Source organism: Nicotiana tabacum, chromosome 7 (genome assembly GCF_000715075.1).
Source record: "Nicotiana tabacum cultivar K326 chromosome 7, ASM71507v2, whole genome shotgun sequence".
NCBI lineage: Eukaryota > Viridiplantae > Streptophyta > Magnoliopsida > Solanales > Solanaceae > Nicotiana > Nicotiana tabacum.
In genome coordinates this window covers 170,635,968-170,653,403 of record NC_134086.1, presented here as the reverse complement: position 1 = coordinate 170,653,403, position 17,436 = coordinate 170,635,968, and the positions used below count along the sequence as shown (strand labels likewise).

General features: G+C 33.9%; 2 protein-coding genes across 2 annotated transcripts; both read right to left on the bottom strand.

Annotated features, from left to right (window-relative positions):
- Nucleotides 1-7,870: 7,870 nt before the first annotated feature.
- Nucleotides 7,871-10,537, bottom strand: LOC142161932 (serine carboxypeptidase 1-like; the record flags this gene model as incomplete). The annotated part of the gene is made up of 8 exons (XM_075218106.1): nucleotides 7,871-8,183; nucleotides 8,283-8,388; nucleotides 8,496-8,591; nucleotides 8,701-8,813; nucleotides 9,082-9,327; nucleotides 9,429-9,700; nucleotides 9,807-9,914; nucleotides 10,111-10,537. Coding segments are annotated over 8 exons (1,515 nt in total), but the record flags the coding sequence as incomplete, so codon positions are not given.
- Nucleotides 10,538-11,971: 1,434 nt separating this feature from the next.
- Nucleotides 11,972-17,436, bottom strand: LOC107804809 (serine carboxypeptidase-like 26). The gene is made up of 9 exons (XM_016628744.2): nucleotides 16,957-17,436; nucleotides 16,034-16,141; nucleotides 15,529-15,624; nucleotides 14,776-14,868; nucleotides 14,378-14,466; nucleotides 13,260-13,621; nucleotides 12,526-12,612; nucleotides 12,321-12,429; nucleotides 11,972-12,204 (listed from the first exon to the last, which is right to left on the bottom strand). The coding sequence occupies exons 1-9, from the start codon at nucleotides 17,366-17,368 to the stop codon at nucleotides 12,073-12,075; spliced, it is 1,488 nt and encodes a 495-aa protein (XP_016484230.1). The 5' UTR covers nucleotides 17,369-17,436; the 3' UTR covers nucleotides 11,972-12,072.

Genomic DNA, 17,436 nt, shown 5'->3' with positions numbered 1-17,436 from the left:
CTATGTTACCTAGACTGAGCTCTAATTGTAATAACTTTTAGTTGTTGTTGTATGAATAAATCATTTATTACCAACAAAAAAAACTCCATTATTTTGGCTATACCCTTTTTATAAGGCAAAAAGAAAAGGAGCTCTAGCCAATTTTTTTTGCTGATTTGACTCAAAAATAAAAAATAATTAAAATATATATCCCTTTGCATCTAAGAAAATAACAAGAAGTACTCTGGTGGTACTCCATTATTTTAGATAAAACTTATCTTAAAATGGTGGAGTTCCAACTAAGTTTTTATAAATTTAACCCGAAAAAGAAAAAAAAAACGTTGAACTAAATAGCTATTATATCTAACTAAAACATTTAAAGTACGCAATTGGGATAACTTGTAAGGTACGCATTGTATATTAAAAGGAAACAAGAAGAAATATAAAATGCTAACAAATAAACAGTTCTAATTAAATGACTATGTGACAAGCAACGAGAAATATCCTATCTGGAAGTTAATTTTAAATTTTTTTCCATTCTTGCACACATAAAGGAGAATGTGTCCATTGCCATGTCAGTATCCAGGGGTATCAAGTATCAACTAGTAACAAAGTTCAAGTGAATAATTAAGACTAGATATAGGTTAAGGCATAACTAATAATCCGTACCTAGATTAAGTTTTTTTGTAAGACATAAGCTCCATATTTTCGCTCGTATATTAACATTCCTTTTTGAATTTATTAATAATGAGTAATTTCATTACAATTGTAGGCTCTTATTTTCATAAAAAGAAATATTCAGATGAATACTTATGTGCTTGGATAGAGAAAGAAAGTTCACTTTAAAAGAGTAGATTACTCAAAATGTAACAGTTGAATCTTATGTTTGCAATAACAATTTATTCTTTTCTAATATGTTGGAAATAATTCCTATTATATTTTTATTGATCAAGAAAACTGAATAATTATATTTTGGTCGTGGAAAAAAAAAGTCCGTCTTTTATCATTTTCTTTGAATGAGATGATTAAGGACATGAGTTTCTTATTTTATTGAGTTAGTTTAACAATCATCATCTTTATAAACTTACACTTTTGTTTATTTATTATATAACTCAAACAAATTTTTTAATAAAATATTTATTTTAATTTTTTAAAGTTTCATATTAATTGAAATAAAGTATACGTGCAACTCCGTATTGGCTAATACTTGTAGACTAAAAGGTTTGCAGGAATATGTGTATGAATTTATGCAAAAAAATATGGAGTAACAATCAATATTTAAGTTAATTCTTCAATACTACTTAAATACAAAAAAGCTCTTGAAGTAAGCAATCTCAGTGTAACATTAATGAATAATGACTATGTTATCTTTCGTTTCTTCATAATTAATTTATCGCTATGTCGTTAAAAAATTAGAATTTAGAGGTACATAATGCACGATTATCACAGCCGTTGCATATATTCCTCTATTGCATCAGTTATTTCGGAAAGATATTTTATAGTATCGTTTCATTAGTTTTGGATTTTTCTAAGTTTCCCCTTTCTATTATTTTCTTTCAACTTTTCCCAAAATAAAACGCGCGCCTCTACTTCTTTCGCGCGAACAGAATTTACTCCTCCAAATACAATCAATCCCTCTGAAGTCTGAAGGGTTTTGCTCGGATTTGGCTGCGAGGGATTAATCTTCTGGTCAGTCTCTTTTCCTATTCAAGTTTATTTTCCTATTTTGTGGCTGATAATTGCTTGGTTACTAAAGGATAACAAATTTTATTAGCCGATTGCTTAAATATTTACTCGTGATTTAGAAATTGTCAATTCTATTGGCAATTATGAAAATTGAAGATGAAGACACAACCAAAATTTGTTATTGAGAGAAAATTGAAGATGTGAAATTTTGCCAAGGTGGAGATTTGTTGAATTTGACAAAATGTTTGTCCCACATCGGTGGGAAAACAAAAGTTGGGGGATTTTCCCCCTATAAAAGAAGGCTTAATGTTTAGGTTTTAAACACACCTCTCATTTGCCTTCTCATCTGTTTAAGGCATTTGTATCTTCTCTCTTTAGTATTATTTCACTTGTATTTTTGGAGTGGAATAAAATATTGGTTGTGTCCGAGGAGTAGGCAAAATTAGCCGAACCTCGTAAATTCTGGTGTTCCCTTTATTGTTGCTTTGTTGTCTTATTTATTATTTGGTGGCTGTCATAAATTTTGGTATAGTAGTTGTGACTTATTCACACTCTACATTTGGCTTTCGCAACAATTGGTATCAGAGCCAAGGTACTGTCTAAGTATGCTCTGTGGTTGCAGCATAGTCTGATCTTCCACATCAGAAAAGATTTATTTTGGTAACTGTGTCAAAGTTCTGTCTGAGTATGCTCTGTAGTTGCAGCTTAGTCTGATCTTCTACATCAGAAAGGAAATAATCTTGATTTGTGTCGTCAGCTATTAAATAATATTTGTGTCAAATATGGGAGATAATAAACAAGAAGAATCTACATCAAGTGTCAACAATACGTCATCATTGGCATCTTCGCTTATGACAAGAATTGTGTCAAATGCAAAATTTGCGGTAGAAATTTTTGACGGGTCCGGGCATTTTGGGATGTGGCAAGGCGAGGTTCTAGATGTCCTTTTTCAACAAGGGCTAGATCTGGCCATTGAAGAAAAGAAACCAGATGTTATTGGAGAAGAAGATTGGAAGATTCTCAATCGTGTTGCTTGCGATACCATTCGATCCTACCTTGCTAGAGAGCAGAAATATCCATACACAAAGGAAACTTCTGCAAGTAGATTATGGAAAGCACTGGAGAATAAATTTTTGAAGAAAAACAGTCAAAATAAATTGTACATGAAGAAGAGATTGTTTCACTTCACCTATGTTCCTGGTACCACGATGAATGAACATATCACCAGTTTCAATAAGTTGGTTACAGATTTGCAAAATATGGATACAACTTATGATGATGGTGACTTGGCCTTGATGTTGTTGGCGTCACTTCCTGATGAGTACGAGCACCTTGAAACTACTCTACTCCATGGAAATGACGAAGTTTCTCTCAGAGAAGTTTGTTCGGCTTTGTACAGCTATGAACAAAGAAAGCGAGAAAAACAGAAGGGCGGAGAAGGAGAAGCACTATTTGTGAGGGGTCGTCCTCAAAATCAAACGAGGACAAAGAAGGGAAGATCCAAGTCAAGATCCAGACCCAGCAAAGATGAATGTGCCTTTTGTCGAGAAAAAGGGCACCGGAAGAAAGACTGTCCGAAGTTGAAGAATAAGGCCAAATATAATAATGGAAAGGCCATTATGGATTCAAATGTAGCTGATTGTGATGATTCAGACTTCTCATTAGTTACAACAGAGTCATTAACATCATCAGACATATGGTTGATGGACTCGGCTTGTAGCCATCATATGTGTCCCAAGAGGGACTGGTTTGTGGAATTTCAAGAAGGAGAATATGGAGTCATCCACACAGCGGATAACAGCCCTCTTACCTCATATGGCATTGGTTCAATACGATTAAGGAACCATGATGGAATGATCAGAACATTGACAGATGTTCGATATGTACCGGATTTGAAGAAGAATCTCATCTCTGTGGGAGCCCTGGAATCAAAAGGGTTCAAAATCATTGCAGAAAATGGAGTGATGAGAGTATGCTCCGGTGCACTAGTGGTAATGAAGGCTAATCGGAAGAATAATAATATGTACCGCTATCGTGGCAGTACAGTTATTGGGACAGCGGCAGTGACATCCAGTGACGACAAAGAGGCAGAAGCAACCAAGCTATGTCACATGCGCTTGGGACATGCTGGAGGAAAATCCTTGAAAACTTTATCAGATCAAGGATTGTTAAAAGGAGTAAAGGCTTGCAACTTGGAGTTTTGTGAGCATTGTGTCAAAGGGAAACAGACAAGGGTTAAATTTGGTACAACGATCCATAATACTAAAGGCATTTTGGATTATGTACACTCTGATGTTTGGGGTCCTTCCAAAACACCTTCATTGGGTGGGAAGCACTATTTTGTAACCTTTGTTGATGATTTTTCCCGAAGAGTATGGGTGTATACAATGAAGAGCAAAGATGAAGTGTTGAGAATTTTTCTCAAATGGAAGACGATGGTGGAGAATCAGACAGGCAGGAGGATCAAGTGTATTCGCACAGACAATGGAGGTGAATACAAAAATGATCATTTCAATAAGGTATGTGAAAATGATGGCATCATCCGACACTCTATACATTTGGCTTCCGCAACAAGATGTGTATCTGAGTTTCAGTCTGGTCAAGCCTCAGCTTCTTTAATCACCTGGTTTAAGGTCTCATTTTCACCCATAGTACCTTTTCCGCTTTATTTTCCAATTTCTTAACATGTGCGGGATGATAACAAAATTGTGTGTGTGTGTGTGTGTGTTTTGATTGAGAAAGTTGTGTTTAATTTTGAATCCATTTCTGTGGAGGCAAGGGTTAGGGTTTGCGAATGTTTTTATAGGTTATGGTTTTATAAAATTTGTGAAATTATGCTTCTTCAGGTGGGGAGGTCAGTATGCTAATGCAATAATTTTTAATGCAAATTTCTACATCACCAGGATGAACTCATCATCAAATTCACTACTTAATGTTTGTAGTGGCTGCTTTGTTTACATTATAAGATTCAGAACTTAGTCCTTGCAATGCTAGTAAATATGGAATTAGGTTGTCTCTATTTGTGCTTGTTTCTCTTTCTTACTGTCAAAATCTTCACCATCTTTGGTTGATACCTTTACCATTACCATTAGCAATACCAATGAAAAGACCAATATTGTTTTTTTACATAAGATAGCTTTCATAGCGCAATAAAGTTGGATCCTCGAGCATTTCCTCTAGCTGTTCCTTATGGATTATAATAAGCAGCGGAAACAATCCCAGTATCAAAATCACATGTAATCTAGACAACTAGCATAAACGGGATTTCACGGGTTACCTCTTGAAGTGTGAACAAAGTTCCTCTATCACGTGAGCCTCCAATTCCACAGCAACTCAATGAAATCTCCACCACCTGCACGATCACGATCTCCAAACGTTCCACGGTCTTCTACTGTGTTACCCAAATAATATCCGAAAATAGTAATTTCGTGTGGGCAAAATTTTCTAGGAAAAAGGCTGAAAAGTTCGTCCACTTCTCTCCCTTCTCTAGATGGAAAACCTTATGTATTTATAGCACAAGTTTTAAGGGTTAAAACACTTTTCCAAAACTTGTTAGGTTTTCCTTTCCACCAAAAAAAAGAATTCCTTTATTTCTTATTAAAACAAAATTTAATTAACAAGGCTTCCAATTATGGAATTAATTTATAATTTTCGAAATTAATATCCACCATAATTAATTACGAATTATTCCACTAAAAAATCATAATTGCACTCCTTATCCAATTTCGAAATTCATCCCTTAAATCTTATTTAACTCCCCATATTAAGATTCAGATACTAATCATAAATTAAATTCCTGACGATTTAATTTATTGATTATTTCCTTTAGACTTTCGGTTAACTTATTTCATGTGTCGGATACAAAATCCACCGTCCGGGTTTACACATGAAAACTTATAAGCTTTAATAAAGGTGTATCATCAATCTCTAAACCGAGACATGGATTCTATCAACTAACTATTACTTCGCCAATGTACATTATTATTGTCCAATTTACCAGGTATATTGACCCACGAAAAATCTCGTCTTTTAATAAGTCAAAACAATAATAATATACACAACTAATAATAATTGTATCAAGATTTTATTAAGTCAGTATAAAATACTTATCTCTACTTGGTCGTTCAATACATACAAAATGTACTAGCACAAGAAGTTGGAATTAAAATTCCCATAATCAAGATAAATTATATTTAATCTTGTGCTGCAATCATTCCTAATGGTTTGTCCAATTTCATATTAGATTGTGAACTCAAACTTTATACTTATAAGAACTGATGATTTAATCTTCCGTGTATAAGCTAAACTCTATACACTAAATCATCAGCTATATAAGCAAAGGACACAAACTAATATATGATCTATTTAAAACTTTATTAAAACTGACTAAATAATTATTTCATAATAAATACTATTTCTAAACCAAACCCATGGTTAATAGTATATATCCCAACAGTTCCCGCATTCATTCAATTACCTGCCTTGGATATGGCTTCCAGAGGTCTCAAAAAAAATTCACAAGTTCTCAATTCTTTACAACCTAGCTCAAGGATTTTCTAAGTCTCCTTCAGGTTTCGAATTTCTGGATCACTGCTTGAGCTGAAGATCATTTCATTCGAAGGGGTAAAAGCAGAGGGAACAGCTTTCCGGATGTGGATGGTCATATTCTGTTGTATTTCTTCTACTATGTGATCTCTATTCAGGGTTTCTACTTCCTCTTCTTATTTTTTTGGTTACTGATATGGGTTTTTTTTGGGGGGTGGGGGGAACTTTTATACTGAGAATCGAAGACAATACAAGTTTTGCTATAGTCCGTAATGATTTGGTGAGTCATTTAAACCTTCAGTTGGAAAATTCTGATGGCAGAGTTAGTTGAGTTAATACTCCATTGAACAGATCCTCTAAAAACTTGTTCTGCTGCTGTTGCAATCTGATTGTCTTCTATCAGGTCTCTGAATCTTTAAAATGCCTAATTATTCCTCTTTACCTTTATAAATCTGTGAAACAACTTGGTGTTCCCCTCTCCTTTATCTAACCAATTTATGTTGTCCTTTTGTCTGGGATATAAATTTCTCGCATTTTCCTATTCCCGAAAGTTCAGCTTATGAAGAGAAGAAGTTTCTCTTCTAAGGAAATGGAATAGTACTATTTTCTGACAGCATATATGATAATATGGTTTTTCTCCATATAAGGCTGGTTATGACTCTAATCATTGACACTTTGTTGATGTTGCTAAGACTATTTTGTGTAGTTTATGTAGAGCGAATACAAGCCTGGTTATGACTCTAATCCTTTTTTTGCAATGCCCACTTGGAAGCTTTCTTTTGATTCTAGGGTGTCGTTCTGTTTTTATTTGTATTCTATTTTTAAGTTTCTTTCCACAATGAAATGGAGAAAAATTGAATCACAACAAAGTGGAGATGACATTGAATCTGTAGATGCATTTGCATCTGTCATGGGACCTGAACATCCAGGATGCCTGAGATTGTTGGATGGGGGTTATGAAAAAACTGTTTTGAGCGGAATACAATTTGAACCCTCTTTTAGTGTTCTAATGATCTCATGCAAAAACTAGAAGAGCGGATGCATCAAAAGCTAGAGGAAGAAAAAGCAACTATGCGACAAGAGATAGTGAGTTGACAACGTCAGCATTTGAGTCCAGGAGTACAAATTGACCCTGCACTCTGATTTCAAGGTGCCAACCCCTTTTTGCAATCTACACCCATTTTATTATTCTTGTCGAAAAATAAATCCGACCTCAAGTCGTTGAATCATTTATAATATTTTCATTCATGTCAAATTCACAAAATTTGATCCAAAACTAACATGCATAAAATTGATATAACTAGTTAAGTACCACCAAAACAAAAGGTACTTATGATGTTTTTGCAACTTATAGACTTTTTATTTTGCCGAGACGGCCTTTCAACTTAATCATAGAGTCTATATTGAGTATGACATTGTTTGCATCTTTTCCTGTTGTCTGTTTTTGCTTTTTTCTATTGCTACTGTGAATTCATATAGAAGATTTTCTTTTCCTTTTTTCATATTCAATTTCTTTATCTCTCCATATTAGTTATTCTTATGCTGCAAATCTTGAATCCAATCGACGAGGAAAATTGAGAAACTCATGCATTCATTGTGTTCTCTTTTTTTCCCAGAGTACAAGTGACGACGGGTACAGAGCAGAATAGGAAGAAACTCGGAAAGGAAAGGGGAGCTCCGGCTGGAAATTTAACCTTTTCCTATAAAGCTCTTATGCAACTAGACATTGGGAATGCATCTGGTGTCAGAAACACATATAGTCAGAGAGGCCATAATTTATACGTCTCTTTGTTAAGGGAATATAACAATATTCGTTTGTTTTCTGTTTAGTGGAGATGAGGAGGGAGTGTGCCATTGATGAAGGATGAGAACATGGTCAATGCACGGCCAGGTTGATAGCTTGGAACAAAATGTCCTGCTCCTCTTACGGTCACGAATGTCAAGTTCTGGTATTCTACTGCATAACCACCAACCTTAAAAGAAAAAGTATTATATGAAATAATTAATTCATATGCATACATGAGATTTTTGAAAGAGATTGTAGAGGGAAAGAATAATGACTACTTCGTTACCTCGCCCTGGAAGAACCAAGGATACCATGGTGTTTTGACTGGTGTTTTGATTTTGTCTATAGCATATCTACTTGTCGTCACAGGCAAAATATGGTCTACATCTCCACTGAAATTGTAACAAAAAAAAGGCTCGAGTAAAATGTTATTGTTTCGAAATAGCTAAAATTTCAGAATTGCTTTTGTGGTGACTGCTTCATTGCTTGATTTACTTACCTATAAATCAAAACCCTAATGCCATTTTGCATGAGTTCTTGACAGATTGGTAGCATAGTATGCGGGGAGTCCTGCCAAGAGCCTTGTATGTAACCACTGCACAAGGGAGAATTGAAGCAAGTGAATTTAAACCTAAAGGAAGAAAATCAGCCTTCTTGATTTGAAGAAGGAAAATGTTCTAAAATATCACAGTATGTGTACTTACTTGCAAGAATCCCAGGAATGGGGTATATCTTTGACATTAAGTGCCTTTTGTACTCCAACAGTGTTTAGGTAATTGTCTACGTAATCAGCCGAGCATGGATCAAATCCATCTATCTGTTATAAGCAAAAAGAAATAGTTATGGTATAAATTTAATAAAGGTATGTAAAATCTACTGGGAAGAGTACTGCTTGTCATTGGGGTGCAGAATCTGCTGTTTTGCATGGTCTTTTTCTTCTTCTTTCTTTTCTTTCTCACCATGATTCTCAGCTTAATTTGGGACACTTGAATTTATATTACTACTTATTAAAATTGGTATAAGTACTCGGTGCAAATATTTTCTTTTTGTCAAGAATGAATGAGCAGTTTAGCCAGGGAACTTACAGGAAGGGAAAAATAGGCAGAGGAGTTGCACAATTGAGAATATATGTTATAGGTGTATATATTGCCTTGAGATGAATCTGCTTGGCCTGTGTACTTGTTACAAGCTTCTGTGGTAGAGGTTTCTGCGGAGAAGTTGCAATTCGAGACAATTCCTTCATGGATTTCATCTGATATTAGTGCATGTGTCCAATAGAAGTCATAGGAACCACTGGTCGCTGTTTCATCATCAATGACACCATTTCCAGTCTGAAACAATGTCATGTGCATGTAATTAATATGTAGACGATATAATTTAGTGACTTAATCAGGAGAAAGAGAATTTGGTGATCATTTGAAGCTTAACTTACAGCTACTCCTTGCAAGTTAATGACAAGGTTGGGTTCTGTTTTCATGTGGGATAAGACCAGCTGCGCAAGTTGAGGCACATAGTGCCCAGCATAACTCTCTCCAGTAATGTAGAAATCTCGGTGTTTATATTCTGGGAATCTTTCCATCCAATTGACGAGAAAGGTGAAACTGTCTTGTCTAGTCTTTTCATCTCCAGTTATATAATCCGATGATGTGTTAGAGTAAGAGAAACCAACACCGGCAGGAGATTCTAAAAAGAGGATGTTTGCCACTGCTTTAAAGTCACAAAATTATTGTCATTGTTATTTACGTGTTTCTTATTAATTACTATCAATTGTGATGACAGATTTTGCAGAAGAGAGGTGATTAAGTATTACCGTTATTCCAAGCAAATGGGTTGAGCCACAAGGTTTTTCCATCTTTATTGACACGGAATGGTCCGAGTTCCATCATTGCTCCAGCCCCAAGCGACGAACAACCAGGTCCTAATCATCAAGTACATACAAAACAACAAAGGAAACATGGTAAGTGCATTAATATATTTCTTAAAGCAACACCAGAATGAATGACACAATAAAGGAATATTAAAATCTTCATAGTTTTGCATGAAATTAATGTTAGAAAAACAGTCTTCCTCTTAGCAATTGGGGTAACGGGGGAATGTTGTGAGTGTGTACTTACCTCCATTTAGCCATAAAACAAGGGGCTTCGTAGAAGGATCTTGAGTTGATTCGGTGAAGTAATAGAACAAGGCTCTACCAGCATCAGCATCAACAGTCACATATCCTGAATACTGATCGAAATTAACCCCACTTGGTTGCCCTGGCAATGCTGAGATCTTGTCCTCTTCCTTTGATCCTACCCGCGGCACTAAGAATCCTGACACTGATCTCTGTTTCTCATCAGCCGCTAGGCTATTGGTAATTCTTGTTGTGTGCAAGTGATTTGCTCGTCGAGCCTTAAGAAATTTGCTTAGAACATCAGCTTCTCCTGCATTACATTGTTGGGCACTTAAGTAGCACAAAATAATTAGAGAGAGACTTAAAACAGAATGAACTTTTAATTTTCTTCCTTCCCGTGCAAGAAACAAGAAATGGTGACTGATAACTCAACGGTAAATGTTCGTCATTATGTATAAAGAGTGTGTAAAACGTTGAGAATGTCGTCATATCTTTATTTTTTTGGTACTTGGTATGAGATTGACGCTGTTGTAGTGACATGTTTGTACTTTGTGCTCATTGGTTAAAACGTCGTACGACACTTAACAGCTCTGAATTATTTCTTAGGTTGTTTCAAAGGGGATAAAACGAAGGATATATATTAAGGAGTTTGTCGGCTTCCATATTTTTACGTCGTTGTTCGATCAGACAGGACGGCTGATAGAGAAATGAGATAAAGTTAATATTTATTTGATAAAATAGATTTTTGAGTCTTTCTCAGAAGAAGATGATTCAGTGATGATGAATTAGGTTATTTGGCGAGAAGATTCTGAGGACAGAGAAATTAGGAAAAGAAAAAAGGTGTCCAAAGATTTAAATGGTTCCTCCTTGAATAAAAAGAAATATCAAATTGGTCCCAGAAGAAAAAACGATTCAAAAAATGCAATATATAGTATTTGTATTAGATCCTTAGATATTCTTTTATGTATTTAAGTAGCTCGGATCTAGTATTTCAAAATAATAGGGAATTTATGTTTACTCTTTTCTCTCAAGCTTGATCCATGGGGGGTTGATCTAGTCCTATGCTCTTCGTATTTTACTTTTCTCTTTAATAAAATCAGTTATTAGCGGTGGCAGACCCAAGTGGTGGCTAGCGGGTTCAACTGAACCCGCTTCACAAAAAAATAATACTGTGTATATGTATAAATTAGGATTAAAGTTGTGTAAATTTTGTATAAATATTTATTTGAACCCACTTGACAACTACTATTTTACGACTAAAGTTATATACTTCTAAGTTGAACCTGCTTGCACAAAATCCTGGGTCCGTCACTGGTTATTAGTGGTGGTTGTATAAAATAAAATGAAAATTTATCAAAGAGTACTACTTTGTTTGGTTTCATTTATACTAGTTTACACACTTAACAACACACCATTTAACCTTTGTGAGAAACAGTATTACTTCATCTGTTTTAGTCTGATTGACTTTATGCATGTGTCTTTTAAAAGGTTATGACGTTCAAACGTAAGACTTCCCTGTGTCTTATACACTCAATGAACTATAAGAGAAACTAAAAACTTATTATTATACAACATTAATGCGGGACAACATTCGTCTCCACGTACAATTGGAATTCATGTTCGTAAGTCAAAGAGTTGAACAACAAAAGCAATAATATCGGCAGGCTATTGCACCTAAGAAGTAAGGCTAGAATTGCCTCTTCCATTGTTCGGTAAAAGAAGATAGAGAAATATATTTAATAGTACTTAATTAAGAAGAAAATTTATTGTTGTTAAGGCTTTTCAAGTATAATCAAGAGAGGTTATAGATTGCTAGAATTTGTGTTTTATTTCCTCTCAGAGTCATGGAGAAGAGAGACATATTTCTTAATGAGAATAAGAATTTGATTAATAAAATATGTCCAATTATTCGGATGAGTGGGAAATGAACTTCCAACGGGACCAATCCCAAATGCTAAAAATCTTAAAAATGATTGGCAAAAAACATATTCAACAAAGCAAAAGCTCGACGTGGTTGAAATTGTGGAACTTGGTGCCCTGCTCCCCTAACTGTTGCAAAAGCTAATCCATCAAAAACCACCATATATCCAGCTACCTGGAGAAATTATACAACCACCTTTAAATTAAAAGAAACAAAGAACGAAAAAATAAGATTTATTTCTCACCACAAATATATAAAATTATCATTAAAAAAATCTTCGAAGAACATACTTCTTGTGTGTCATCAAGCCAAGGACGCCAAGGTTTCATCACCTTAAGATTCATAGCACTAAGGCTATAGCGAGTTGAAGTAACTGAAACTACTGCATCAACATCTCCACTGTTTCCAAACAATACAAATCAACTTGTTCTTTATTCGAACAAATAATATCATGAGCATAAACCAAAGTCTAAGATAAGCCCTTAATAAATTTACCTGTAAAGAAGTATACGTAGACCAGATGCAATAAGTCTCCTGTATATCGGAAACATAGTTGATGGAGTATCCTTCCAATCCAGATTGCTAAAAAAAAATCATCATATCATATCATATCATATACACTATTTTTTATGAGTTCAGTTACCTTCTACAAATTAAAAGTGACCCTTATACTATCAACTAATATAAAAGATGACTACAAGTAACTATCACGAAGAGTGAGATTTGTAATCTTAAAAACAAGACATGTCACTGTGCCAACAGGTTAGAATACACACTTGATGATGTAAAAGAGTTTTCGTAAAAGATAAGTACAAGTTATTATCCATAAAAAGTAGAATTTAATTTATAATTACAAAAATAAGGTAGATTATTAGTTACAACACGTTTTACACAATAGTGTATATATAAATCAATACAGATACAATGATAGTGTAATTTTTTTTTTATATTATCGATATATATCCATCCGTTTCAAATTAGATGATGTACTTCTTTTTTAGTTTGTTCCAAAATAAGTGACACATTTTTAAATTTGGAAATAATTGAACTTTAAACTCTTTATTTTACCCTTAATGAGAAATTTTTATAACGACACAAATGTCATGACCCCACAAAGCTTTTAAAAGCACAAGTTTAAAAAATCTTCCTTTTTTTCTAAACTCTGTGCCGAGTCAAACTATGAAAAGGAAATCGATATGCTATACATAATATTTACTTAGTTGGATTACCTGCAAGGGTTCCAAAGGTAAGGAAGGTTGGTTAGGTTAGCATGCAAGGCCTTCTGCACATGAGGAAGATTGAGATAATTCTGAACGTATTGTTGTTCGCAAGGATCATATCCATTCTTCAGTCTCGGTGAAGAAGATCTGCTCTTTGAATTAATGGAACACTGGGGACCATAGATGTTGTAAGGGTCGACGTTTCCGAACTCAGCCTCTGCTATGTTCTGAAAATGTTGGCATGTTTCGGTCTCCGTTTTGCAGTGTTGTACAAGACCTCGATGAGTCTCGTCTGAGATCAGTGCATGGCTCCATAAATAATCCAATGTCCCTTTCTCGTCTGTTTCATCATTCATTATACCATTCCCTATCTGCAATATAAAGAAATAATTTATGTCATGACATCTCAAAGAAAATAATACTGAGTATATGCTATACAGTAGTTTTACTTGTTATACCTCGTAAGGAACGTTAGATATAACTAAGTAATTAAAAATGTGTTATTTCAATATGCATGGTATTATAGCATATCTTGTGCTCTATTAATCTCGCTTCATAAAATAAAATAAAATAAAAAGTTCCACATGCTTGTTCGATAAATAGAAAGATAAAAGAATTAGGTCCGCACACGAAATAATATGTTAAGAATGTACTTGCAATTTTTGACGATGATGTTACACAACACAACAAAAGCTAGCTAGCCCTTTATAAGATTTTGCTTTACTTGTCTTCTCCTTATTTTTACATGAACAAATAATAGACCATGTGTTATAAGCATGAGCGTATGTAGTATACGCGTGACAGGTTCAACTGAATTTTTGATGCGGATTATAAATTTATGTGCAAAATCTACTGAAATTGCAACAAATAGTATATTTGAACTCATAACTTTGAAAATATAACAAGTTCAATGCTAAAATTTTTAGGGGATGAACTCAGATTAAATCCTAGATGCACATCTGATTATAAGATTGGACATTCATTCTCGGTGGCATAGTAGTTCGAGATGGTGTTTCATTATTCATCATCTCTATAGAATCTTGTGAACCAATCGAGTCTTACTAGGTATACAAGTAAGATTTAATAACAACAAAAGGTCAACAAATTAAATGATAGGAGCATATTACCATGATTCCTTTAAATTGGATGTTGAAGTTTGCGGTGGGCAACATGTTCCTCTTGACAATGATGTCTGCTAACTCTGGTACGTAGAATCCTGTGATGAGCAGTCACAGCAATATTAGCTGTCATGTTGACCATGACTTAGATATATACTACTTATATAAGATTGTATTACAAATATAGCCAAAATTTTTAATCAGAAATTAAAGCTCATTTCGGAATTTCTGTGAATGGTCAAAATATGCACAAGCTGTCTCTGATACAGTGGTCCTTAATTCTTACAAATTCTATTGGACAGAACCCAATAATGAGGGCTCTCACTACTAGAAGGATAATTCAAGAATATCAAAAGTTTTTGTTTTGTATTTTTTCGTTTGTTAATCACTGATACTGTACTAGATACCTGCATAGCTTTCTCCCATGATGTAGAAATCCCTGTCTCTGTAATGTGGAAACCTCTTGAACCAATTCACTAGAAACCTATATGCATCTTCAGCTGTCACCCAATAAAAAAAATATAGTTTAAGGAAAATAAATAAATAAATAATTGAATGTGATCGTTTAATGATAACTAAAAAAATCTCCTCTGATAAGAAAGACACCGCCTCTGCCTCACTTTAAGTGGGCGTTTCGACATAAGAACGTGAAATTCCGAAAATAAGTGAATATTTTATTCAAGTTGAAAATTAGAGTTGTTTTTGGACATGAATATAATTTAAGTTGTTTTTGAATTTTGTGAGTGCTTTCAAATGAAAATTTTGAAAAATAACTTTTTGTCATTTTTCGAATTCCGAAATATTTTCTAAATTTAACTTCAAGTAAATTTTGAAATTTTCATGGCCAAACATTGATTTCGAAAAAAGGTAAAAAAAAATTCGAAGTAAAAAAAATCTTTTTTTATGGCCAAACGGGCGTAAGTGACTCAAAAGATTTTCTCCAGTAGTATGACTACCAAATGCTAATAATGTACTAGCTGCTTTGACAATATTTTACTGAAGTTGAAGAAAAGAGAAATGTAAAGTTGAACTTGAAGAAAATTAGTATATAATTAAGAGTGAAATTCCATCATTTTGACTGTTAAACTAATTTTAGAAAAATAATAATGAAACTGACAATTGTTTCTACTATATTAACGAGATGAAGTAACTGTGTGTACCAGTCCTCTTATCGCCTGACTTTGCATAGTCGGAGGTAGTGTTGGAATAGGAGAAGCCAACCCCTGCCGGCGACTCCAGAAACATCACATTCGCAACTGTATACCCATCATTACATACGTAAATACATAAAAGAAAAAAAATACATACATAAACTATAAGTAGTTATATTCAGCAGCACAATGAATTTTTTTAACTACCAGTACAATGTCTCCATTCCGTTTTATGTGGCAAGTTACAGAGTACGAGGATCAAAATTCCTAATTTTGATCGTGTATTTAGATATAGATTCATCAAGTTTTTACACAAAAAAGCATTATAATTAAAAATATTTAAGAAAAACCGTGATAAAGAAGAACCTTTTTGACTTCCCAAAGAGTAATGTTGCCACATAAATAGAAACAGGTAGAGTATACGTTATTAGAAAAAATAATTGTCTTATTGAGAAATTAATTTCATTAATTATAAGTAGGTCAAGATTAGTTTAGCAAATGGAATATAATGTACCTTTGTTCCATGCAAATGTTCTGGAATAAAGGGTTTTACCATCAGGGTTTACACCAAAAGGCCCAAGCTCTAGCATGGCCCCAAATCCTAATGATGAACACCCGGGACCTGCACCCAATTATGCTTTTATTCGTCATCCAATAGTAGCTACATCTCTAATTCTTCTTCCTTTTTTTCTCTTCTACTTTAGTAAAGACGTAAAGAAAGAAAAAGAGTGAACAAAACGAATAAAGTGACCAATAATTCTCTGTTGCGCGTCCCCACTCCATTTGTCTATTAACCACTTTCTTGCAAATGAGCGGATATTAAATGTTCCTCGGACCATTTATACCTTTTGCGAAATTAAATTTTCAAATAATAGATCACTATATATTAAGAAATATCTAAAACATAACAAGAAAGATATTACTCCCTCTGTTTCATTTTACATGGTAATTAACGTTAGACTTGAATACAAAATTTAGGAAGAAAAAAGACTTCATAAACATCTATAGATATTTTTACTGTTGTATGAATATGTTATTAAGAATATATTATTAAGGGTAAAATAAGATGTTTAAGCTTAAATAGTATTCAATTATATAAATGTATCATTCTTTTTTAAATAGATTGAGAAGGAAAAAATGTTAAGTATATAAAGTGGAATACGGGGAGTAATACAAACAACAACAAAAACATATCAAATGTAATTCCATAAGTAGGGTCTGGAGAGGAATTGTGTACGCATACCTTACCCTTATATTGGGAAGGAACATGGACAGTAATTAACATTCAACTTAATTTGATAAGTTGGATAAAAACGAAACAAAATAAATGAGTACTTGATTAAATTAGGTGCATGGCAAGAGTATTAAGAGAAGATGAGTAAGTAATAAGACAGAATTAAGTTGAGACAGAATTAATCATCAACACATATAATTTACCTCCATTTAGCCAAAGAACAAGAGGTTTAGAAGAAGCATTTCCAGAAGAAGATTCAGCAAAGTAATAGAAAAGGCTTCTGCCATTCTTTTCATCAACATTAACATAGCCTGCATATTGCTTAAACATCACATTTGAAGGCTGCCCTGGAAGACCATCTTTAATAAGATCATCCTCCATATTCCCGACATGTTTTTCATCAGAAAATACTAAGTTTTCTGCCCATAATGTCTCATCCTCATGAGGACCATAAGTAGTTGTTGTCCGAGCATGCATTTTAGAACGACGCCAAGACATTAATGTACGTGCCTGATCCATTTGGAAGCCATGGCTAAGGCCATGAAAAGTTAATGTAACAAGAAAAAACAAGTTCAACTTTGAGAGAAACAAATAGTATTTGTGCTCCTTCTCCATTATTTGAGTTGATGTTATGGAGTGCGCACTTTTGGTTTTTGTTGGTGTTATTTGTTTAGTGACTTGGG